This window comes from Vicia villosa, linkage group LG5, assembly GCF_029867415.1.
Source record: "Vicia villosa cultivar HV-30 ecotype Madison, WI linkage group LG5, Vvil1.0, whole genome shotgun sequence".
In the NCBI taxonomy this organism is placed as follows: Eukaryota; Viridiplantae; Streptophyta; class Magnoliopsida; order Fabales; family Fabaceae; genus Vicia; species Vicia villosa.
In genome coordinates this window covers 131,888,474-131,914,164 of record NC_081184.1, presented here as the reverse complement: position 1 = coordinate 131,914,164, position 25,691 = coordinate 131,888,474, and the positions used below count along the sequence as shown (strand labels likewise).

Here is a 25,691-nt window from a genome sequence, read left to right as displayed (position 1 = left end):
TTTGTCATATACATACAACATTCATCATATACGTACATAAGGAGAGAAAATAGAGAGATAAATTCTAAAGAAAATGTAAAACTTTAGAAAGTGGTGTAAAATGAAGAAAATACAAACCTCCTTTATGTAGGAGTTGCAAATATAATAAAGGGAACTTAATCATTTGGTTAATCTTTTAGGCCATATCCAGTCGATTGGCTTTATTCTCCAATCGATTGGCATCTTTAGAAAAGTTTTCCAAATCGATTGGCTTGAGTCCCCAATCAATTGGTTAGTTCAAAAATCTCTTTTAACGATAGTGGATAGATTCTTAATTATTTGTATTTGTTTTGATATATATATTTTTAAGATATAAAAAAGGTTAGAAAAATACATTTAAGAGAGTGTGTGAGTTACCTTAGAACTTAAGAGCTATTTCCTTACTTTTAAAAAACTCTGGTCACTCTAACAGACCTAGCCTGGCTGGCTTTCACACTTCCTCTCTTAAATTATTCAGAGGCTTCAAGATTCTTTGTCAGATACAACGACCATATAAGCACTTTAATCATGGGCCTTTTTTTGTTGATGAGGCATGAGATATTTCTCTAGTTTGGCCACCATCACTTGAGAGTTGAAAGTTATTTCCACCGACTTTAATCATCATTATCGTAATCAAAACTTCAAATGGATCTTTTGAGAATTTATCAACTTTATACCTGCAAGCACATAAATCCACAACTTGCATACCCGAATAATTTTATAAGGTGTAAGTGAGGATCATGTGCCGCCACACCCGAGAATTTCCCAATAATTTGCAACATCTGAAACATCATGGATTTGAACTCGAACTACACATTAGTGATTTCAATCTTTATGATTTAGTGATCATGTAATTGGCATAAAATATGGTGCAATCCATTATACTCATTGACTTATCATTAACAATGCAGATTTATGTCCTTGCAGTCATAAGAAAGGAAGCGATCCGAGATGAAGCTTATGAATAACAAAGTTGCAAGTCAACAAGTATCTAATTAATTTTGATGATGACAACACTTGAAGTCAAGCAAATGTTGAGTATATCTCAAGCGGTCAAAGATGCACAAAATGTTTGATCAAGCTACCCCTCCTCTCAAGTGAAGACTTAGGTTTCAAGGAACACCGGTGGTTTAACCTTTTAAATGTGAAGTCAAGACTCTCCATGATTTTAGTTTTGATGAAGACAAAATTTAACGTCAAGTGCTTGTATCAAAAAGTATGGAGAAAAGCTTCTAAATTCACATCACCAAATATAGGAATCAAGACTATCATACATGGAAACTTGCATCAATAATATTCAAGACTCCATTTAAAAGTCTAAGCATGGATCATATTCGCTAAAGGTATAAGCATGCAAAATTATGGTAATTATAATGCTCAAAATGATCAACATTCTCAAACACATGCATACCTAAATGCTCACGGCTAACCATCACACATATACACTCTCGTATATAAATTTTCATTTTTTGGTCAGTGTAACCGGTTACGCTCTTGAAATCCCATTTTCATTGCTACTGGAATTTAGTTGGTGAAAAGTTGTAATTGGTTATTATAACCAATTTTAGGCTCGATTTTTTCAAATTTTTTAGTAACGTTACAGTGTAACCAGTTACACCATTTCTTGTAACCGATTACACTGAATCAGTGACATTGTTTCGATATTCAACCAAAATCAAACGTCCACATCTTCCCACCCTTTGACCATGGCATTTTTTCATGATCCTACACACTTTTAGAAGGGTGTTAAGAAGCTATAAATACCCTCACTTTCAGATTTCATATTTACCTCTTCCATTTTGCAATTTTACATACTTACTCTCTCAAATTTTCATTCTAAGTGGTCATTGATATTCAAACTTTCACATTGAGTTTTTTTTTTCTGCATTAGTGTTTCATACAAGTCTAGAAAAATTCATATCATAAGTCATAAACATTGAGCACTATACTATCATTGATAATTGCCTGTTTGGAAGGGAATATCAATCTTATAGATTGATACATATTCATATACTCAAATATATTTCCAGATTTTGGTTATTGTTGACTTGCTATCCAGGATTGTAGGAAGCAAGGGTTATATGATTAAAGAGAGGATTTTTCTCTTAATCATTTGTTAGTCAATCACAAGAGGATTGTTCTTGTGGATTGCATAGGATTTTGTAAGTTGCTTACACTAGTAAAAATCTCTTTCATGTTTGAAAGAGGACTTGAGTACTCTCGGACTGTGAGGGGAACCAAGATATATCGTCGTGTCATTTACTTTTCTGCATTTTACACTTTCCTTAACTTCACCATAAACAAAAAAAGTAATTCATACATCACCAAAAAAATCGATAAAATTTTTAAGAACCTAATTCACCCCCTCTTAGGCGCACTTCGTACTTACATTAAAATCTCAAACGATAGAGATGATGAGGCATGTCAATCATCTGAATAAAATCCTGATGATAAAGCCAATTTTCTCTAAAAAATTGACTATTGAGTTAGAACCAATCACCCAACAAGAGTTTTCCTGAACAATGGAGAATTCACTCTTAATACTACTCCATATAAAGGAAAAGATATGGTGTGATATAGAATTGCTAGTTCTGATAACCATACTTCTCATAATGGAGGCCCATTCCTCCTCAGAGTTCATTAGACTCCAACAAATAGTTAGGTTAGAGGCCTCACTTAGAGAAATTAAGGATCGAATACCAACACCTCCTTCATTACAAGGCCTACACATTTTCTTCCATGAGACTATAGTGAGTTTCCTCTAGTTTATATCCCCGGTCCATATAAAATTCTTAATCCACTGCTGCAAAGATTTTAGTAAAGAAACATGCCAAACACATAGAGTAATGGAGTATGTTAACATGCTTTGAAGCACTGATGTCACCGATTCAATTCTACCAGCAAAAGACAAAAGAGATGTCTTCCAATAGGCAAGTTTGGTCTTGATTTTGCTAGCAATGTGTTACAGATGAATAACCTTCTGCTAATCCTTGAAAATTGGCACTCCAAGGTAGCCAAAAGACATAAAGCCAATTTTAAAACAAACCAAGTCAACCACTCTTTGTAATCTAGCTCTAGAAATGGACCCGACATAGATGGTAGATTTTGAGGCATTCACTTTTTGCTCTGAGTGATTAGCACATCTAATGAAGAGATTCTTTAAAGCAACAAGAGTAGATTGACCTCCATTACAGTAGACCATTAAGTCATTAGTATAGAAAACATGGGAGGGCAAAGAAACATATTTGGTGCTTTTCATGAGATTCACATGACCCTCCACCACTAGCTTTAAAATCCCCCTACCGAGAACATCTTCAACAATACAAAAGAGGAGGGGAGACACTGGGTCACCTTGTCTCACCCCTCTCTTGCATTTGAAATAACCATGCATAGAACCATTTATGGAAACTGACAAAGTAGCATGATTTAGGATGACCTGAATCCAATTGCAAAAGGTGTCATTGAAATCATTGGCTTTAAGAACTTTGAGGATGAAAGGCCACTCCATAGTGTCAAAAGCCTTAGTTATATCGATTTTCAAAGTCATGTTACCTCCAAAAGTCTTCCTATGCAAAAGAATGGTAGCCTCAAAAGCAAGAGCAATATAATCTTTCATGCATCTCCCATCAATAAACTTTTTTTTGCTCTTTAGATATTATCATAGGAGGCACAGAGTCTATCAACCAAGATTTTATAAATTATTTTGCATTTGAAATTTGCCATGGCAATGGGGTGATAGTGATCAATTGAGTTAACTTAAGTGAGTTTTAATAAAGAAAAAAATTTGAACAAAATAAATGAAATGACATTGTTATCCCTAGAGACTATATATTTGAGGAAAGGGTTTTAAGAACCCAACCTTGCCAAACAAAACTCTCATATCTTCTCCTCCTTCATCTTTCTCTCCTCACTGAAGAAAACAATGGAAGGCGCATCGTACGCACGCATGCCGAGGGTGAAAATCCGCGAGCTGAAAGACGATTACATGAAGTTCGAGCTTCGTGACACCGACGCCAGTGTGGCAAACGCGCTTCGGCGCGTGATGATCTCCGAGGTTCCCACCGTCGCAATCGACCTAGTGGAAATCGAGGTCAACTCGTCCGTTCTCAACGACGAGTTCATTGCTCACAGACTCGGTCTCATTCCACTCACAAGCGAACGCGCGATGGCCATGCGTTTCTCACGTGACTGTGATGCTTGTGATGGTGATGGACAGTGCGAGTATTGTTCAGTTGAGTTTCATCTTAGGGTTAAGTGTATTACTGATCAGACGCTTGATGTTACTAGCAAGGATCTTTATAGCTCTGATCATACTGTTGTTCCTGTTGATTTCTCTGGTGGTGACCCTTCTTCCGTTGAATCTGCTGATGGAAGGTTTGGTTCTGTTCCTCCTTTCTTTTTTTCCCTTTTAAACCCTAATTTATAACAATCAGGTTTTGACAAATGGGTCTTCTAAACCCTAAACCCTTGTTAAGTATTTTGATGTTCTTGTGTTTTAGTTTTGGGTTTAATTGGAGGATATGTGTGATATGAGAATTTGTGTATGTTCAATGTAGGGGGATTATAATTGTGAAGTTGAGGCGAGGTCAGGAGCTGAGGTTGAGGGCAATTGCTAGGAAGGGGATTGGTAAGGATCATGCAAAGTGGTCGCCAGCTGCGACTGTCACTTTCATGTATGAACCTGAGATTCATATAAATGAGGATTTGATGGAGTCTTTGTCACTTGAGGAGAAAAGAGAGTGGATTGATAGTAGTCCAACCCGTGTGTTTGACATTGATCCTGTCACGCAGCAGGTTTGCCTTTTCTCCTATGTGTTCTAGTGATATTTGTATTACTTTTGCTCATGCAGGTTTCACTTATTTCATCAGTAATGCCTTGTTACTGTTTCCTGATACTTGTGCTCTTTAATTTTTGAGCTTTCCATATACTGACCTGTATGTCTTCTCAGTACTTTAATATTTGTTTGATCATTGGTGCGTGTATTTTCTTTTGAAATTTCCTCAACATGTGCAAAATGTTTATTAATTCTGAACAAACTTGTGATTATATTTGCTAATCCTGATCATTATGTGATTCACTACAACATTTTGAGTTGAAGTGAAGTGGAAAGTGCAATTAGAGGTATTTGTCCTTTTTCTGTGTTCAATGATAGGCATCTATGACTTAATGTTAAAATAATGCTACTTGTGAGTAAACTAAGTGTAGCCTTTTACTTCTGAATGATGATCTTCACTTCACACTATCATTCTAGAAATTGCTTACAAGTTATGTTATATTTATTCCCGTAGTTATCAAATAGAGGCATAGAGTGAGTGGCCCTTAAAATACTACATTAAGTTGTCGAATGGCCTTATATCGAAGATTAGAGATTCAATGTTGGCAAAAAAAAGTTTATAGATTCAACATAAGTAATAAATTGTGTGCGTATGCACGTGTGTGTAGGATCTTGACTAGATCAAAAGATGAAGAAGATGAAATACCATGGTGCCTCTCTATAAAAGGAATACAAAGAAAACAAAGAAGTCGGGTTGTTTTTAAATGAGCTTGACTCAATAACAATAAATGTAGTAAAAATATTAAAATACTTGACATTGAAAGGGTGTACAAGTTCCCAATGCTATTAAAATACTTAACAGAACCACTCAGGCCTCGTCTACATAACAGGAATCTGATAAAAAAAGGCAAATCATTAGATTAATAGGATTCTGAATTAATATATTTGTCTGTGAACATATATATTTATATATTGCAATCTTGCAACCCCCCTCCCAGTTATAGGTAGGATCTTGAACTAGACAACCTTGGATTAGAGGATAAGAAAATAATAGAGCTGCATACTGTGACAAAGGGGCTCATACAGATGCTTAGCAGCAGACATAGAAGTGTATGGTTGAGATCATGTAGTAGGGGACACCAGTGACTAACTGTAAATGAATACAGTTTTGACCGCAACCATAATATGACGGGCATGGCCTAAAACTTTTCAATGACCCAAGTTTGGTAGTGGCCACCAGCTGCAATGCTCCACACTGTTTTAGTGCCTGATTAAAAATTGTTTGATCTCAGCAAAGGCATAAGTTAAGATATGAATGTTAACTGGGAACTATACTTGGTTCTTAGGATTTAAAGGAAGTTACTATAAATGTTATTAATATTCAGATTTAAAATACTGTCTGTGATGGTTGTTTAGCATGTCCAGTCTCATTATTATCTGCAGAGATATCGATTCTCATTTTTGCTGAAGCAAGGCCTATATTCTTGAAATTGATATCTGATCAATGCTGACTCTGTCTACTACTAAATGTTGTAAATACCCTTTATCTTATGTGCATTCTTGATAAATAATTCTTAAAATCCATTATTCTTATTGGTTTGTTTGTTACAATCCTTCATTGGTGTATTTATGGTACTGAACATTTTGTACCAATTAGGTGTCAGTGGTTGACGCTGAGGCATACAGTTACGATGATGAGGTGATTAAGAAAGCGGAAGCAATGGGAAAGCCCGGTCTTGTAGAAATCACTGCAAAGCAAGATAGCTTCATTTTCACAGTTGAATCTACTGGAGCTGTTAAAGCTTCTCAACTATTGCTAAATGCCATTGAAATTGTGAAGCAGAAGCTGGATGCTGTGAGGTTATCCGAAGATACGGTGGAGGCCGATGATCAATTTGGAGAACTAGGGGCTCATATGAGAGGAGGATGATCTAGCAGCGTTGCATGTGTTTTTAACTCCCTTAACTTTTGAACTAAATATGCTAATTTGCTGTACTTGAAGATTAGCTTCCTGGAAGCAGTGGTTAGCTTAACTCTTTGAACTAAATATGCACTCACACTCACAGGGATGAGACTATTAAACTCAATTTGGCCACGATTGTGTTGAAGCTTTGGGTTATTTATGTCACTGACTGTTTATATATAATTTAAGTCCATTAGATTTTATTTAACTTAACGCATTAGAGCTACTCCAATAGGTTCATGCTCGATTAGAATATCTTTTGGAAGCATAATATCTAACAAGTTTGTTTTTTTATACCTAAAAAAAATATTCATCCACAATATTAATATTAGACGTAGATCAACTTGTAGACCATTTAGATTCATGCATAGTTGTATCTAGATCAATTAGGTTGTAAGAAGTTTAGTCTATCGGAGTAAAAAGTTGTTAAAATTGTTGTGGTACCGAATGGCTCATAAAAATAAGTGTAACTGAGTGTTGTGTACCAAATGGCTCATAAGAATAAGTGTAACGGTAGTGTTGGAGTAAGAAAAATGTAAATAAAACCTATTCAAAATATTTTTCATTCAAATTAAGGACTTGGCAATATACTAGTCTCTCATATTTATACTAATTTGGAGTGTAACTTATAAATAACTGTTAAGTCCTCAAAATTATTAGACTTTAGCAATATAGCCCTTTTAAATTTACAAAATATGTAGTCTATTAAATTTTAAAAATACCCATCAATATCAATGGCAGACTTATACGTTGTCTTGAATGTTGAGTTCTCTTCTAAGAATCTATCAATATACAGATGCAACTGAATTAGGGACTTTGGCTGACAATTGTAAGAATCATGTTGCTCATCAGTTTGCATAGCTAAAATGATTAAAATAAAGTTTAAAAGAGGATGCATTTAGAAATGTACATTTTCTTGTATTTTTATTTATTTTTTAAAAAAGTTATATAAAAATAATATATAGATTTGGCTACATGCAAATAAAATTACAAGTTGCACAATAAGGTCCAGAAGGACTCAACGCAGAGAGACTTGCAGAAACAAGATGTCAAGATTTGGGTAAATGAGCAAAAGCAAAAACAAAAATCCCGAAAACACAGTTCTAATTAACTCAGCAGGGACTTCATTTGGCATTGATTTAAACTATCTAGGGATTACAAAAGGAGGCTTCGGAGTGATATACATTTCGAAAATTTTGTGGGAACCTGATGAACGATTTATGGTTATAGACAACTGATCACTACTAGAAAGAAGTGAAAATAATTTACCAGATCATATTGGGTATTTCAAACAACTTACTACTTGTATGCTAATGGACCAGATCTAGACACTGCAAATCTAGGAAGTGGACTGGGTCCATTACTACCAGAAGCTGAGCCTTCAACAGATCTAACCTTATTTCGGCTTGCACCATAATCCAATGGCCCAGAACGACGGGTGTTCCTTAAGCTGCTAATATCAGCCTCATAGATATGCTCTTGGCTATGTGATGATGATCCTTTAAAGTATCCTGAATCATTGCCATAATACGGAGGTGTAGAGTCCCCGCGAGGATGCCTCGTGACAGGAGAAGCATGGGCTAGCAATATAGCAGGTGAATGTCGGGGTGATGCGTTCAGTATTGCCAATGGAGTCGATGGAGTATCAGCATAGTATTGACTGTAGACTGAGCGCAGAATGGCATAAGGAACATGAGTTTCCAGTGAGCTTCGCGGAAGGTATGGTGAAATCTCACAAAGTTGGTCTAGGAAGATAAGTTGTGCTACAAGATGAGATCTGTGCATACAATTAAAATATAAAACATCTTAGAAAACTTCAAAATGAAAGACTAATGATTCAGATAAAACAGAACACTGATGCAGAGCCGTAGGTGAATTCCACCTCAAATAAGTAGTATTCAAGCAAAATCGAATATAGGTACCTATGTGTTTCACTCCAAGAATCCAGTATCATCTCTGCAGAGAGTTTCACAAATAACTGCAGTGTGGAATTGATGCTTGCTTCAGCTGACATATGATTTGATAATTCAGGATCCAATTCCTCACTGCCGTGCCCATTGTTTAAAGATTGCCGATGCTGATGCTCCCGTTCCAATCTAACAAACTCACTTCCGGCAATCACTGCAGAAATGCATCTGCCCAGTATTACATGGTTAGAGAGAGAGAGAAATGATAACAAATATTATTGCACTATGGAATCAAAATACTTAAAATTAAATTATTTCCAACTCCCATATAATTACTAGATAGTGGGGAATCCAATGACACATGTCAAATTATAAGCATGCAAAAACAATTTTCAAATCATTGTTAAGTATTAAGCTCCATTATGTTCAAAGAATTGGGAATTTTAGTCAAAAACATAACTATACTGACCTTGCCAAGCAATGGATGTTATTACTGAAACCCTCAGTGTCAACATTAAATGCTGTGGTGGACCATATATTAGATGTCATGAATGTTGCAAATAAGTATGGTAACAAGCTCCATGAACCATCACTTGCACCACCAACATCCTCTAAAATTGATCTTACCCAAATGGAATCATGGTCACTTACAACACCTGCAGTATTTGCCACTGTTCTCATTCTCCTGATCTCTTCCTTTTCTGGTACTCCGTCAGGTAGATGTTTAACCACCCCAGTTAGCAGTGAATGTATTAACGGGGCGCCTTCTTCAAGTATGGCACCAGAAGCCTCAGATAGTAGCCTATCAAAAGCCAGGGCCAGACCAGCCTGAATACAAAAACCAATCACAGTTTCCAGATCAACTATTTGCTTCATAGAAGCTTCTCTTTCAAATCTATCGCCCGCATGAAGACTAGAAGCAACTGCTTCTAGCACATCACGATTTGATCGCAATGAGGTGTCAATGCAATTTAAAAGAGCAGCAGTGTGCTCTTTAAGCATTCTGTCTAGCCTGTCTACTCCATAGCCACCAAAAATACGTACAAAAGCCTGCAGTTCACTTAGATCTGTGACTGATTCTGCAAAGTATCCACCAACAGGCCTTGTACTCCTGAAGCATTTATGAATTGGAACAAACAATATCCCAGCACCGGATACATCCTTGATTATATTTTCGATATACCAATTGCACACAGATTCGGTGGCCGATCCTGTATGTTGGTCTGTTGGCTTCTCAAACAAGTGCAGAGAAGAAACTGGTCCTGAAAAGGATTCTAAAAGTAAAACTTCACGAATACCCTGAGTAATGTCCATGCTAATGTGCTGCTCTGCAAGATGCACAATGCTAACATGTCTCCGAATCAGTGATTCCAGCACTGAAGGCCGTTGAAGATCATTATCAGTTTTCAGAACACCAAGCAACCTTCTTCTGAAATTACCAAGAACGCATTCTCTCATGTACTGCACAAATAGTTGAGGTGTTAAAATAATAACAGTAAGACTGATGCTTGGTTCTTAAACAGCGCAGTTTGATAGGGTGGGAGTGACATAAGGGTTGATCCATTACTAGCTGAACCAGTGTCGGATTTGGATCCTCTATGTAAGGGATGGTTGTTAAGAGTGAAGTGCAGAATCGGTTACAATAATAAAATCAATAACTTCAAATATGTAAAATAAAGTGAAAGATAATCACTTTGATCTTCTCCCAACTTCAGAGGATGTAACTCCAAATGGATAATAGTTACAGTATAATAAATACAAGCAACTATTTATTTCTCAATTTATTACAACTTTATCTAGACACTTTTATATGCAAGTTTAGCACACGCACTTGTAAGCTATGAAGGATGGTCACCTCTAAGAGTAGGCGTGTCACAGTGCATGACACTTATAGGACACACGTACAGCACTTGTCGAAAAAGTGACCAGTGTCCCTAAAATTTTTTTTTTCTTTGCTTCAACTCTTTGAATTAGTGTCCAACACACGTATGACACTCATACAACGCGTATTGGACAATTCAGATAAGTTTTTCAAAAAAAAGTGTTTTTCTTTACTTCAACACACCTTATACATTTTTTGGACAAATCTCACACATTTAAAAGGGTTAAACATGGATTGAAGCAATATCACCGATGAAAAATTGAAGACATTAATTTTGATTAGAATATTTTAAACTCTTTTAGTATAAGATGGATAAATGAACCTCAAATACTATCACAAATGTAGCAATGCCGGTGTCCTACGTTTTTGACATTATCGGTGTCAGAGTGTTCGTGTCGTGTTCCGGTGTCCGTGTCAGACTGTGCTTTATAGCTTTTAAGTCTGTTGATAGATATAACTTCATTTTCTCGTAAACAAAAAAAATGCCGGAATTAGCATCCATATATGGGGGAGATGGGGACTAATCTCTTTTATACTCCAATGGCAACTAGAACCAGAACATATAGCAATTTGACCAAATATTGAGAACCATTACATTTCATTGCACTACAGAATATAATTTTTTTAGAAGATAAAGATGCACCCTAACCTCTCTCAGAACAAAGACATGGTTTAAAACACATATGGGTTCCATATCATTTAAAACTGAGCACAAATTGGTCAACCTCTGCATTGCAGCTTCTAACCTGCCATTAGAAAAAACAGGAACATTAAAAAGCAATATTACAGGATTACACTTATGCATTTAACACAAGATGAGTATGACATACATTTTGATCGAACTATTATTTTCAGGAAAGCTTTCATGTCCAGGTAAAGGAAAGCCAGCAGTCCCTTTTGGAGATTTATATGATGGAATAGACACTCTTGATGCATAATTTAGATATGAAGCTGCTTGCTCTGGAAGAAGCTGATGAAACCTCAGTGTTAGTTTTTAGAAATAGAGCTTAATTGTTAACAAAAGTATTTACCTGATTTTCTAGGGCACCAAATCCTCCTTCAGAATCAAGAATATTTATTAATCCTTCCAATCCCCCCATGATGGATTCAATCAGAGATTCGACATAGAGAACAGCATCCCTGCCAAATTTTGTAACCTGCTTGGAAATTCAAAATACAGTGACCATCTATATTTTATATTTCTCACATTTTCTATAACATCTAATGATCAATTAGGCAGCAGTAAAAAAGCTAATATGACATTTGGGTCGAATTAAGGTTTCATTCTTCAACAAGGTAGTGCAATTCATTTTACTTTTTAAGTCATAATTTTGGATTGGCAATGATATCAACACACACAATGATTATGTAACTTTAAATTTAACATTTCACACACTCTCAATTGAAAGGGAAAAAAATGGTACAAAAGTTGTATGAAGCCTTAAGTGCAAATCATCCAATTTTAACATATCCGAATGTACCGTGAATTCTGTTTTTCAAATATTATAATTCATCATTTTCCTTAAATAAAAAAATATACACCAAAATGAAAAATTGCAAACATTTTGCAGATTAAGTTCTCAAGTAAGCTAAACAAAGCAGCAAAGCACCACAACAAAAAGGAAGCAAAGTATAGCTCCATCAGAGCGTGCAGTTGGTGGCTTTAGAACTTTAGTCAGCACAGGACAATTCACAGTATAGAACAGCTGAGGTGGATTTGCTTTTACCTCTTCTGGAACAACGGGAGATGCACACTCTGGAAAACTACTAGCAATCCCAAGCCATGCACAGCAATGTTGAGGACGCCCTTCTGGACCAAACATAGTGTTTCTAAATACCTATTACAGGAGCATAATTTGGCTTTAAAATGAAGAGAAATGATAAACAGACTTCAGAATTTGAAACATAAGTCTCAAGTCATATCACAGAACTAGCCTATCATCATTCTAGAGAAACTATATTAGGTGAGGGTGGAACAGGGCACTCACAGCGGTGAGGTGCTGGTGGTAAAAGTACAGCTTCCTGAGACTACCATGCTTTGAAAGTAGAGATTCCAATTCATCCACGCATCTGTATCAGGATCATGATACTGTTAATATCTTTTCAAGGATTTGGTAAATACTTTTACACATCTTGCACATGACTAATGCATACCATAAACTATAACCTCAAAACCCAATGCTACACGAAGGCTCACTAGTAGTAAAATATATACAGGAATTCCATAAAGAGAGACCAATCTCCGAATATCTGGCAAACTAACAGTCTAATTAATCATACAGTCCCTCACACAAGAAGGCTATTAAATCAACTCAATCAAATGGAAAAGGGGGAAATACTATCCAAAATGGAAAAGGGGGTAAGTACTATCCAAAGTAGATTAGAAAAATATCATGTTATACCTCCCCAAAATAAAAAACCTCAGCCCTCTTAGAGTATTGAATTAAGTATTTATATTTAATTATTGAATTACTCAACAGTTTCAAAATAGCATATCAAAGCAAATCAAAATCAAAGATGAAAACCTGGACCAATTGTAAGCAGCATTCCCCTCCGATAGTAAGCCTTCTTTGCCAGTGGAAACTGTAGCTTTTTCCAAGTGCCTAATGTTTATAGATGAACGTGAAGACGTGACCATCAGCAAAATTGATAGCCAGTCCTTTCGAAAATCCTGAAGATATAAGATCATTAAATGTTTAGTTCACACAAACATTACATTGTTAATAACTGAAACAATAAAGACTGGCTATCCTAGTGAACAAACAATCTTTACATGCATAAGCATATTAGATGGATTTTGCAACTTTAGCATTCTTTAATCTCTTACCAATACCATACCAATGATTTTATTAGCCAAAATGTCAAGCACAATATTAATGAATAGTATTACTTCTACACAAAAGTGGTAACTTGGATATGACTATTAGCTCAATGCAAGTATATTTATTTCAAAGTTCATAATGAATTGTAATATGTTTGGAAGGCATAAACTTTCCATATTCAAGATCTTATAAAAAAAGGCTGAATGGATGACCATACCGACAGATCACAAGTGATAGCAGATATATTTTCACTCTGTGGTTTTGGCAAGTGTTCAAGGTGGTGGACAATCTGCTGAAGAAGTCCTTTCAAGCTAGCATCTATGTCAAGAGCCACCATTCCAGGGGTTCCCAGCAAAAATCGGATTCTTCCGGCAGAGGATGAAAGATAAGACAATGAGTAACCTCGAATCGCTGCAATAAAATGAAACAACTGTTAGCTTACAGATATCTTATTAATGTATCACTTGTTGGAGATGTGCTTTTAACATTTTTTGACAGTGATTACAAATAGTAATTTAGTATCATATACCTCATTGTGGGAGAAATTAATATACATAAAGTAAGTCTAACCTGCAATGTATTTCCGGACCAAGCAACATAAATGGTCCATTCCATCCAACAGAAACCCAATGGTTGGGTCATTTGGGTCCTATCAACATGATCATAAATTTAAGTCCGGTCAACCACCTTATTAATAGATTCAAACAGTATACTAAAAGAAAACTCAAAAACGCATAATAAGAGATTTTCATCCAATGACAGCACTTTCTCAGTTTTCTCCTTCCTCACATGTAATACACACTCTCTTGCTGTTTTCCTTCTTATCTCCCCCAGGACTTTCATTTTAGCCATTTTAGAACATTCCCGCATGTTACCTCGCCATTTTAAACCCAAGATAGAGTTTTATAAATTCATTGAATTTTGACTGTCCCAGTCCACATGGAACAGCCAACACGAAAAAAAAATATAATAAAAACTAATCTTGAGATGAAAACAGTAGCATACTAGTAGATAGTTTTAGAAAGCTCTAATTCAGTAATTTGATTACAGAAGAGCATCAGGTAGATCATAAAAAGCTAATGAAAATAAGTGCTTACAATGTCCACTGGCACCACACGAGCAGTTTTAGATTTTGATGATGCAACCCCAACATGTTGGAAATACCAGATCACTTCACATTGTGCTAAGGCCAAGGCAGAAAACACCATCTGAAAAGATACATCCTCTCATAAACAAGTTGTTGAAAACTTAAAGATGGGTGAAAATATAGATTAAAACAAAAATACACAACCAACACCAAAGCTACAGAAGTATAGGTCAACCTCCCAAGAAAGAGAGACAGAGCGCCTGTTAGGATAAACAACTTATTTACAGCTTATAGCACAAGTGCTTATCAAAATAAACGCTTATGAATAAGCTTGTATAAGCTATTTTTATAGTAAAAGATAAAATAAATTTAAATGGTTTTTATATATGCTATAAATTATTCTCATAAGCTATCTTGAAGAACTTTAAAACGTAAGCTAAAAAAAATTTATAAAAAATGTTATAAACTGTTGATAATGTCTCCCAAAACGTGTCACAAAACTTATGTCAGTAGATATGCTCGAATAAGTCAATCCAAACAGATCCATAATTTTATATTGAGCCAACTCAAGACAAGTTTAAGAATATATATGAAGCATATTAATTAAATTAGCACACTAACATCACCTCTAACTATTTGGTTCATGATTTGGGATCATAATCATGTAAATAAACAAACCTCTAACAAGCCATTTGGGATCACAATTTTGTTCAGTTTGGTTCATTTATTAAATATGAGTATGAGTATAATATCAGGCTTGGTTAGCTCTCAAACAACTTGGTTAAGATTAAAGGAGTATTTTTGTTACATGATGTTCAATATATATTGGGTATGTGAGTGGATGAAAAAGTCAATTTTATTTGGCCACCATTTTATTTGTTTAAGCTTCTTATCACAAGTAAATATTGGACTTCAACAAACTACGCACTAACAAAATATAAGAATTAAACGTGTGCTCTTCATGACAAGAGTATGAATTCATAACAGTATTTACAAAATATAAGAATGCCAATTTTAACTGAAATTTGCCTTAGAACCATCATAAAATCCAAAAAGCAGTAACAGCTATAAGTACAAAAAGAAGGAGATCTGTCTTCGCCATCAGACTACAAACAAAAGTTTCAACAAATTGGAAATTGAAACCATGTATGCATTAAAACAATAACATTTAAATAATAAGTTCCAAAATTCCAAAATTAAATAAGTATTTATAAGATATTGGTTTAGGAACAATAAACCACTTGGTTGTTTAAGTTAATAAGCAGTTAAATGTTGATAAACTAGAAAACAAAAGCAAGACTTCCTTTAAGTAATTTACCCAGAGATATCCAGTTTCTTACTTAATAAAACGAAACCGCAAAAGACACTTAATAATATGTACTTGTGTACAAGTGAACCTATAAAATTAGAGTGAAAACATAAGAAAATTCTCAGCAACAATTGTCAGATACAGCATGTTTTTATGGTTCAAAAATGCCAAAAGAAAGACACCTGAATGTTGGGGGCCAATAGACTGGGCTGATCAGTAAAAAATAACACCATTCTCCCTATTTCTTGTTTCAGCAAAATTCTCCTTTCCCGGTGTATGGCATCACAAGATAATAATGCTTGTTCATGCACTTCACTGAAAAATTCAATCACTTATGAGATTACCACCGTCAATTGTAATAATATATAACGTAATATAATATATCATACACATTTTACGATAAATAAAATGTATAAGACCAAAGGTCCATCTTACAATTTGTGGACTAGATCTAACTTAACCCTAAAAGCTTACCCAAGATGTAAGGATTATCCAAACCTTATAAGGTCTAATTTAGCTATATCTTTAGTCAATGAGGGATCTCAGCAATACCGATGCAGCCTTTCTTGGCATAAAACAATTCAATTTACAAAGTTTTTTATTTGTTTTTGTTTCTTAGTGTAATGCATAACTGCTTTCAGAATCATTGGCAGATAATTTAGATTTCAGTCACAAAACCACTGAAAATACCAAACTGAATAACCATGGACAAGTTCTTAGATTTGCCTATCTTGGCCTCACTTGTTTCTGTAATACATAAAAATATATTATATTTAAATAGGAATTCTCAATATACCTTATCATTTTCTCAACCTGCTTTGCAACATTATATTCCATATCTGCCTCCTTTTGCTTTGTGCGTCCAGATTTAGCCATCTTCTTAGATTCTAATATTCGAGGTAGAACGTACAGCTGATACTCCTCATGCAAAAGTATGTACTGTATGTTGATGATTAGAAATTTGTCAATTACTGCAGATAAAAGACACTGCTAAAAAATACAGGCAAAATTTACCTCATCTCTGAATAATGTGAGGACTAAATTCTCCTTCAATACAACCTGAAATTCCATGAGCAAACTTAACATAATTAATAATCCATATTCCATAACTATAATGATAATCCACAAAATTATCAGTAAGTTTGAAGCTTGGAATCATTAATAGTCCACAAAAGTTTTACATAAAATCATTTCATAACCATCACAATATTTGGATGACTAGTGGGAAAGTGTATCATTTTTATCTCAAAAAAAAAAAACATTCGCTAATTCTCGTGCTCTAGTTAAACCACTTGGTAAAAGTATAGCATGCAACAACAATATAAAAATTATACTACTATTTGCTTTATTTCACAATTGATATTATACTATACATCAACCTCCATACCTCTGAACGGCTTACCCAAGCACTTGTCTTAACACCATAAAATATTACATTTATATTCTTAAATAAAACTGAGCATTCTATACTCTATAGCACTCTCCTAAAACAATCTCTTCTCATCAACATTAAGCTCAACTTAACTCCTTTGAAGAATTAGATTAACCTGTTGATTTTTTACTTGGAGCTCAAAGCATGCTTCTTCCTCAAAAAGATATCTTATCTCTTGCAGAGCTCCAATTCCATATTCTGTTATTATCTTTTATGGTTCATTCATTTTCATTTTCTGTCTTGCCCATATTATATTGACGTGCACCTCAAGACATGAAAGAACAGTTATCTAGTTTGATGTATTTACATTTCAAATCATCAGTACATGCATAATGAGCGCATAGCTGCATAAGAAATAGAAACACATATGGACCCCTCCCTTTCCCATATCTCTATCAGCCAGACAGCCACTAATAATAGTTTTTATGCTTGGGCATATTTACGGTTTATACTTTTCAGAGAAAATGCTACCAAACATTGTATTAAGACTATCTTGCGTCAATTGCCTCAGCAAACAAACATATCGAATAAGTTGCATACAAGGAAAGCAAAAATCAAATATAATTTCTTATATGGATAAATGGTTTAAGTTTTATGAGCATGGATCATACCAAAGCAATATCAATACTGGTGACACGACGCAGCTCATCAGGGCAGACAAGATACCCAAATAACACCCATTCTCGATATGCGGTTACATTTGCAAGATCTTGTGCTCGCTGCAGCGTTGAGTGAAAAAAGCAACTCAGTATTTTTTTTGTAGCACAGTTATTTATTTTTAATGTTAATATCAATATGTTTAAAACAATATTTAACATTACCAGCGGATGAGCAGAATTTGTGAGTATGTCTGGATACCGAGGATGATATGGGCTTAAAAATCCTTCATTTCTAAGTTTCTTTGTGTCTGTTGATAGAAATATAATAGGGCCTACAGCCTCCAATACCTGAAAAAAATCAAAACTTTAACGACAGGACATTAATTTGCCAAATACAGTCATTCACCCAGAAACCACATTAACTAAGAAATCCCTTCATTACACAAGATATCATATAAGCTCTTCATCAGATAGATTAAGCTCTTTGGATGGTTCAAGGTTGGTATGTAAAGTGGTATATGAGGCTTTATGACCAAAGTGGTCTAAAAATGAATCCTTGCTCATTATTAGGAAGAAAAATAAGTTAAGATTAATCTTGACAAACAAGTTATATATGATCATTATTAGGAAGAAAAATAACTAGCTATAACACTAAACAATCTACTCATTGTCTTTATCATATGAACTTCACAATTATTTATATCATACTGACAGATACAAGAATGTGACTAACCTCTCCAATACGAGGGCTCACAAAATTTAGGTCTTCCTGTAAGCCTTTTAGCGGTGGATCATAAGAGTCGATGAATTGTACCAAGCTGTAAAGTGGAGAAAGAAACATAAAAGGATTGAAAAGATGAATATTTATTTTCAAACAAGAAAAAGTGACTGGTAAATTATCATAAAAGAATCTCATTAACGCTAGCATAAAATCCATTTTTTATCATCTTTATCATTTTCATCCCAAAGGAAATTAGTTTTTCAATTTTAACAACTTCAACTGCTCAACAACCACATCCCTCCATTTTGCTATAAATTCGTTCACGGAAATTGTTTACTTGACTAGTATTAGTATGTAGACTTTTATTGTATAATGATGTGATTAAAGATAGGGGTTGTATAGTGGACTGCGCTTCATAATAATAATAATATACGGTTAAACCAACATAAATCTCACCTAAGATTTTGTACTAAATTGTCATATACTATATTTCATACCAGAATTAATAGATACCCAAAACTAGAACTCAGACTCTCTCACCCTGATTCTCTCATTCCTACTTCAACCTTCTCTCTTAACCATGTTTTTGTAAATAAGTTTTATCTATTTACTTTCTCCACATTAAGTACTTCACCAAACATATTGCTGCAATTGAACATCTATTCAAGAATGTCATTTGAGCCGGCTCTCCATCAATGACATTCTATGGAAGGTTAAAGTACATTTTGTCTACTCATTATTTAGTGTAGGCTGTATATGTTTATTGTAGCTTACCAAAACCCCTATTGTAGCTTAACCAGAGGTCCTGGGTTTGAACTCAGCCCTGAGCATGCAGCAGTGCTAAATCTCTTGAGGGAGAGTTTTGCCGCCTATTATGGTCCTCCCTGGCTTGAGGATTAGTCTTTGCAGTTGCGCGCAGAGGATACTCGGTTTATACCAAAAAAAAACATATTTCTCTCCATACCAAGTTGTTCTTATATGCCTTGTCACTTATGTTTTGGTAGCTCTGCAACATTGCACAATGAGACCAGCATGGAGGTTGGGAGGGAAAAGGAGGGGAAGCAGTTGGGAGGGAAAAGGAAGGGACGGGGTTGGGGGGAAAGGGAAGGAAGGGATGATAGACTCCCACCTTGCTGTGTTTGAGAGTTAATAAATATTCCCCAAACTCTTCCCCTTGTTTTAAAATGCTTCCACGCAAGGAAAGATTTTATCATAACCCTTTCCCTTTCCTCTCTTCTCTTCCTACCAAAACAGTCACTAAGAGTAAATTGACATCTCCGTATGTCTCTCGCCCATCCATCTCCAGGAACATAAGTCCATGTATGCATAACTGCACAAGCAAAATGCCCCTCAGTGTTGTTTGAGACATTTTGATGCGCAGATGTTAATAATATTTTTTTGGATGAAAGAAAAGGATTATTTTTTCTTTAAAAAACTATATTATACAGCATGTTAAGTCTGTGAGTGTATACAAGCCTACTTATGAATTATTGTTTAGCAGAAACTGGAGCAATTTAAGAGATGTTACCAGAATTAGAACATCTTACCGATGATAAAAATCACAATCCCGCTCATTTCTTGACATTGCATGTAGAAGGTTATAAGTCTGAAGCAACATCTTTCTTGGCATCTGCTATGAAAATATTGGTTTCAAAATTACTGCTAATTTATATTTTACTATAAATATTATTTCAACAAGGTTTTTATTCTTCATAAAATGAATGATTTTAAGATAAATAAAAGAGGAAGATAGCTTGCCTTCTCGGAGAAAAGATTAACCCGTACAAATGAGCAGAAGAGATCCATAAATGCATGCAATATAAGAGAATTCTGATGGGGCTGCAAAACACTGCCTAGTTATTTGAGATATGCAGAAAAGACAGTAATTATTTATTAGCTTATTTAAATGTGAGGACATCCATTAGAGCTATTTCACTAAAGTAAAGAACTCCAGATGAACGGGTTAAAAATGGGTGGAGAATTCTCTATGCCCCATTTCTGATTCAATATTTGATTGATATATGTATATATATAGCACAATAATTGGTGTGTACATGGGTCAGTCGTTTTTAGAAAGGAAAAAAAGGACAATTAAAAATAAAAGAAAATAATGGAGTATTAGGAAGGGGGAAACCAAGACCTGGTTAACACACCTTTGTAGCTCAGATACATTCATTGATAAAATTTGAATTACTTTTCAAGAAAAATTGACAAGACTCCCACTACTCTGTCTTATTAGCTCAGATCATATAGGGGTATGTTTATGTACAAGCCAGTTTCAAGATCCTTGTAACATCAAAGCAACCCTAATCATAGGAGAGAAACAATATTGATGCTCACCAACAAGGTAATTACTGTACTACTTAGATCCAAAATAAGTCGTAGGGCTTGTTCACGAAACACCATCAAGTCAAGAAGTAGCTGTTACACACAAAAGAACCATTATCATGGAGTTTAGGCAACATGCAGCTGAATTGAAAATCTACAATATATGCATAAATGGGCAGTTTTAGGTGACATCATATGATTTAAATAGAGATCATCCAATGATCAAAATCATAATTTACAACAACAATCAAACCTATAGTCTATCTCGTTAAGGTCAACCCAAGCAGATTAAGGAGAAGCATACAAGCCCATTTTATGGAAGTTATATTTAATTGATGACATTTGCATCATATAAATGGCAAACCAGAGAAAATATGAACCAAATAATAATCAATTTAAACATCAAATGCAAAGCAATGAAATCTAACTTGCATAAGTCAACTGTTGTAGTTTAGTGTTTCTTCATGGTTGGCTATGTAAATTGTTTTGGTACATAAAGCACGGAGTTATAAATCCTTTTTTGCGGTCCAAGAAACCTAAATAGTTAGAACTAGGAATTCTGTATCTATAGCCCCTGGCACTGGCAGTACTTATTTTTGTCTTTTTATCTTATTATACATAAAGCAACTATTAGAAGGGGGGAAATTATTAGGATAAAAGGTGATGGGATTTTATCTGCACCCAAGGTTAGTATATTCAAAGGCATTGCTTAATGTGTAATGCTTCAGTTGAGTAAATAATTCCCTTGGGTCTCTATTCTAGGTTCCTGTGTCTCCATGTGTTGTTTCAGTTTTAATTCTAAACTACATGTTTTAGTCTTTTAGACTCGAGTGCAAGCTTCAGCCTTCTCTACCACTCTTTCAAACCTTTCCTCCTATGAATAAAACTGGAATTGAATTTCAAATTTTTAGATTTCTATCTACTCGTGCAGTAAATTGAGTAAAGAAAGACATTTATATGTAGAATTTGGGCAGTGTCGATAACTCATACTAATCAAGCCAGACAAGTTAAATAAGGTGTCATGCATCAACTAAACGAAAAAGCTTCAATTATTAAGTAAAAGCATATGAATGGTTTTATATCCAAAATGCAGTTCCTGAAGTATAGACACTGCACTTTGGGCTTGAAATGTAGAGGCCCACCCAATTCTTTTCCGAACTTACTTTTATTAAAAAGAATGTGTGAACCATTAAAAAATGAGAATACTGAAAAGCTACAATTAACTGCTAGGTTTATGAATGGAGAACATTTGGAAAATCAGTAAATAAAAGTTTGAAAATAGCACCTGCACCCATGGTTCCAAGCTCTGTAAATGAAGTTCTGCATGATCTTGCATCGAGTCCCAAGCCATCTTATCTATCTGCATCCATATTCTTCCCAAACAATCAAAATCACAAAAGCCTTAATTAACATTCAAAATATAAAGCACACCAGACACGACTTCTTACACGTTCTAGTTGCAACTTGCTGAAGTGTTCTGGAAATTTCTTGGAAAGCAAAACACAGATCCTAGGATGGTTAGGGAATACCCCAGCTTTCCAAAATCCGTCCGAAAATATATGATTGATGGGGTCAGGATAATCCAAAAGTTGATTTAACCTATACATCTTAGCCATAAGACCTTCGGCAACATCGGTAAGCTGCACAACCCACTGCATGTTAAGACCCTTGTGAGGCTGAGACGGCGTAGAGCCCTGAGACTGTCCATCATGTCCGAAATTCCTGGAACTGGTAGAAGATAGTGGAGAAGTTGCATCTGTTCCAAGGTAGTCTGCCCATCTAGATGGACCTTCCGACTCTCTTGATCTTGCAGCAGTAGGCGACAGTGAAGAATCCTGGTTTAACGATTTTTGCCTCGACTTCGCCATGAACTATTTAACCGTCTCTGCACATCAAGTTTACCAGAAAACAAACAATTTCATGAGTAAAGTGCAATCAATCGCCAATACCAACATAGCTCCTCACTTTACAGTACCATTATATTCATATTCAAGTACAAATGTAAAATTAAATTAACAAAAATCTAAAGTCTTTTCAAACCTAAAATCCTAAGCCTCTCAGAAACACTATATACTATGAATTACAAAACCTAAAATCCTCAACAACAACAAAAATATTATGCACCTAAATATACAATAAGAATGAAGAAGCTTAGAATCAATCAACATGCATGAGTATGATTTATGAGCATACAAAACCTTCGGTAAAGAGAATTAGTAAATTGTAAGCATGAATTTTGTAGTTTATAAGCAAAGCAAGTTATTGAAAAGGGAAAAAAAAGATAGAACTAAAACCTAATTCCATTTCTGGCTCGCTGTTAAAGCTGTGAGAAGTTCAGTTATGAGAATTACCAAAAACAGAAAGTGTTAACATCAATAAATAAACATACGGAACAAGTTTAAAAAAAAAAAAAACAAAAATCAAAAGCATTTCGTTACAGAGAGTGAAAATCAAAATCTGAAATTCAAACTCAAAATTCAAAGAGAGACTTCACATTTTCACAAAACATAAAAGAGAAGAGATGAGAGAGAGGGAGAAAGAGAGATTACAGTGGGAGTAGAGAGAGAGAAAGTTTGAATGATGAGAGAGAGTGAATCAGATCTGAGAGATGAAGGAATATGAATGAATTGAATCATGTGAAATGGAAGTGCGGGAGGGAGCTGGAATTTTCAGCGGAGATATCATCATATTATTGTGACTGTTGTTGTTAGCTTTTTCTTCTTTTGTTGCAATGATAATAACAGTTGATTTTATTTTTAGTTTTTATTTAAATACCAAATGTAGTAGAGATTAGCCGTTTTTGTTTTTGTTTTTCAATTAGTTGTCACGCCTATTTCTTCGGTTTTACTTCTACACGACGTGCGTCTCCGTCTTCGCTCACTCCTACGCTTTTCTATATGTTCTTTTTCTACGCTTTTCGGTATTTAAATTCTAATATCACCATCAAGACTGAAACCGGAACTACTTTTCATATTTTTACACTGTCAACAAATTATAATTATTTATTCAATTAAAATATTATTTTAATTTTAAAAAACTAATATGATATGGTAAGTGTAAGAATTTTGATCGATTATATGTGTAGAGATAGTTTACTACCTTTAAACTCATATTATATTATTTCTTCACAATTTTTTTTTATATTTTCCATATTTTTCTGCAAATAACGAGAAATACTATGAGGAGAAGAACATAAGATTAAATTGTTAATAAATTAATTCCCGATATTTAATAAAAGATATTACATTTTCTTTTTTTAGAGTTAGAAAAAATGATATTACATTTAAAGATACAAATAGTAATATTTTGTATTGGAATTAGAATAGTGATTTGAGGGTATTGATGAATTTCTGACATGGTAATGCTGATTTCCAATACGATAGTATTGGGATGTAACTACAAGATTAACACACAAATACAAAAGTTCGTTGTGAAATAAAATTGTGAGATTAGAAAAATGTACTAATTTTCACATATGTCAATTATATATGAAGGATGAAGCTATTCGGGCTTTGTATTGTTGGGTTGAATGTTTGGACTTTATATGTAGGGCATCTGATTGGCCTAGAACACTTGTCCCAAAGGCTTGTCAGGTGTTTTATCAATCGGGAAGTCTTTTGAAGTGTTTGCCGACATCCTGTTACCAAAGTCAACCATTAGGGGAAGTAAGAAGGCCATGAGGTAGTTGCGATGAACAAGCGCATTAAATGTATTTCTCATCATTGAGACATTTTGTTGATTTTTCAAGCACATGGCCTTAAGTTTGCAGGTTAGGGTGTGGTGCTTTTTCCTAAGGCATTCAAGTGCACTCGAGTTTGTTTGTGTTTCTAAGGTGAAATCTGAACGTTGATTTTAAACTTTACCTTTTGATCAGACTAGCTGGTCGCTTTCTCTATATGAAGGTTTCCAAACTCTTTGGGTGAATTTATCGTCATTCCTAAAAGTCAGGCTCCCCTTTTGCGAGAGCAATTTTCTTTTCTTCTTCCGAAGCTTTTGCTTGGGCGTTTGGCTTCTTTTGGAACAAATATTTTCCTCTCTGCATTTAATCTCCACCTTTTTCGCCTACTTCCACTCTCTACAAATATCATCTTTACCTTCACTCATTTTACATTTTCAGTATTTATTTTTACTATGGCTCATATAAATGATCACCCTGTAAACCTGTGTAGTGGTTTTTGGAATATCGGTTCCTCTCCTCTAGGTACAATAGAAACATCTATTTGTTCAGACTCAAACCTTTCAATTAATGGTCATTTCGTCCCAATTATTATATGTGTGTCTAATAGCTCTTAGTCAGAGAATTTTTCTAGCAATTCTCTTAATATGGAGATTTCTCCTAATGGATTTTTCTTCGAAACTCTTCTTTCTGACGATGGTGATGGAAGTGATTGCATCGTCCGTTTTGCGCCCGCTTCTTCCGTAGCCGTGGGGAATTCAAATTTTCCTACTATGCTTCGCTATAGGTGGAAATTAATACCCTAAATAGGGTAGAGGCTCACACCTTCATCATAACATATCGGTTCGCCTTTGGCTGGGATCTAAGTGGTGTTTAGATCAGGGGTCATCTTATGCTTAGGACTGAGTCTGCTCGTGTCTTTTGGGCTGACGATATACCTCGGAGAAGTACCGGTCTTGTGGAGTCGTCTAATGCGAGAAAATATAGTTGGGTGGATTTTGAAATACTGGATAAGAAGAAATAATGTCTCCTTGTCTGATACCTCTCTGAGGTTTGAAATTTTTCGGTCTAGTTCCATTCTATTTCACATTAATGGTCATAGTTGTAACAAAGGCCATAATACTAGATATTATCTCCAAAGGAAATCTTTCCTCCTTCAAGATATTTTCAAT

At 34.8% G+C, this 25,691-nt stretch overlaps 2 protein-coding genes across 3 annotated transcripts; one reads left to right on the top strand and one right to left on the bottom strand.

Annotated features, from left to right (window-relative positions):
• The first annotated feature begins 3,858 nt into the window (after nucleotides 1-3,858).
• Nucleotides 3,859-6,939, top strand: LOC131602535 (DNA-directed RNA polymerases II, IV and V subunit 3-like). Its single transcript, XM_058874675.1, has 3 exons — nucleotides 3,859-4,392; nucleotides 4,575-4,812; nucleotides 6,451-6,939. Exons 1-3 carry the CDS (start codon nucleotides 3,941-3,943, stop codon nucleotides 6,721-6,723), a joined length of 963 nt encoding a protein of 320 aa, XP_058730658.1. The 5' UTR covers nucleotides 3,859-3,940; the 3' UTR covers nucleotides 6,724-6,939.
• Nucleotides 6,940-7,789: 850 nt separating this feature from the next.
• Nucleotides 7,790-23,644, bottom strand: LOC131602534 (protein NAP1). Of its 2 annotated transcripts, XM_058874674.1 has the most exons (24): nucleotides 23,393-23,642; nucleotides 22,292-22,728; nucleotides 22,129-22,203; nucleotides 20,856-20,936; nucleotides 20,274-20,354; nucleotides 20,063-20,145; nucleotides 18,528-18,612; nucleotides 18,017-18,142; nucleotides 17,807-17,914; nucleotides 16,778-16,822; nucleotides 16,560-16,702; nucleotides 15,946-16,078; nucleotides 14,465-14,575; nucleotides 13,938-14,016; nucleotides 13,585-13,778; nucleotides 13,071-13,216; nucleotides 12,534-12,615; nucleotides 12,273-12,383; nucleotides 11,577-11,702; nucleotides 11,376-11,515; nucleotides 11,195-11,291; nucleotides 9,133-10,124; nucleotides 8,679-8,891; nucleotides 7,790-8,533 (listed from the first exon to the last, which is right to left on the bottom strand). In XM_058874674.1, the coding sequence occupies exons 2-24, from the start codon at nucleotides 22,709-22,711 to the stop codon at nucleotides 8,056-8,058; spliced, it is 4,149 nt and encodes a 1,382-aa protein (XP_058730657.1). In that variant the 5' UTR covers nucleotides 22,712-22,728; nucleotides 23,393-23,642; the 3' UTR covers nucleotides 7,790-8,055. The 2 variants fall into 2 exon arrangements, with proteins under 2 accessions (XP_058730657.1, XP_058730656.1); XM_058874673.1 differs by having other exon boundaries at nucleotides 17,807-18,142; nucleotides 23,393-23,644.
• Between the last annotated feature and the right edge of the window lie 2,047 nt (nucleotides 23,645-25,691).

Bases quoted from the DNA above. Each gene is read 5' to 3' on its own strand.
- LOC131602535 (XM_058874675.1), top strand. From the start codon at position 3,941: ATGGAAGGCGCATCGTACGCACGCATGCCGAGGGTGAAAATCCGCGAG. The intron at 4,393-4,574 runs GTTTGGTTCTGT...TGTTCAATGTAG, and splicing joins GTTGAATCTGCTGATGGAAG to GGGGATTATAATTGTGAAGT. The intron at 4,813-6,450 runs GTTTGCCTTTTC...TGTACCAATTAG, and splicing joins TTGATCCTGTCACGCAGCAG to GTGTCAGTGGTTGACGCTGA.
- LOC131602534 (XM_058874673.1), bottom strand. From the start codon at position 22,711: ATGGCGAAGTCGAGGCAAAAATCGTTAAACCAGGATTCTTCACTGTCG. The intron at 14,017-14,464 runs GTAAGCACTTAT...TCATGTTGATAG, and splicing joins GTGTGGTGCCAGTGGACATT to GACCCAAATGACCCAACCAT. The intron at 12,384-12,533 runs GTGAGTGCCCTG...CTCCTGTAATAG, and splicing joins ACCACCAGCACCTCACCGCT to GTATTTAGAAACACTATGTT.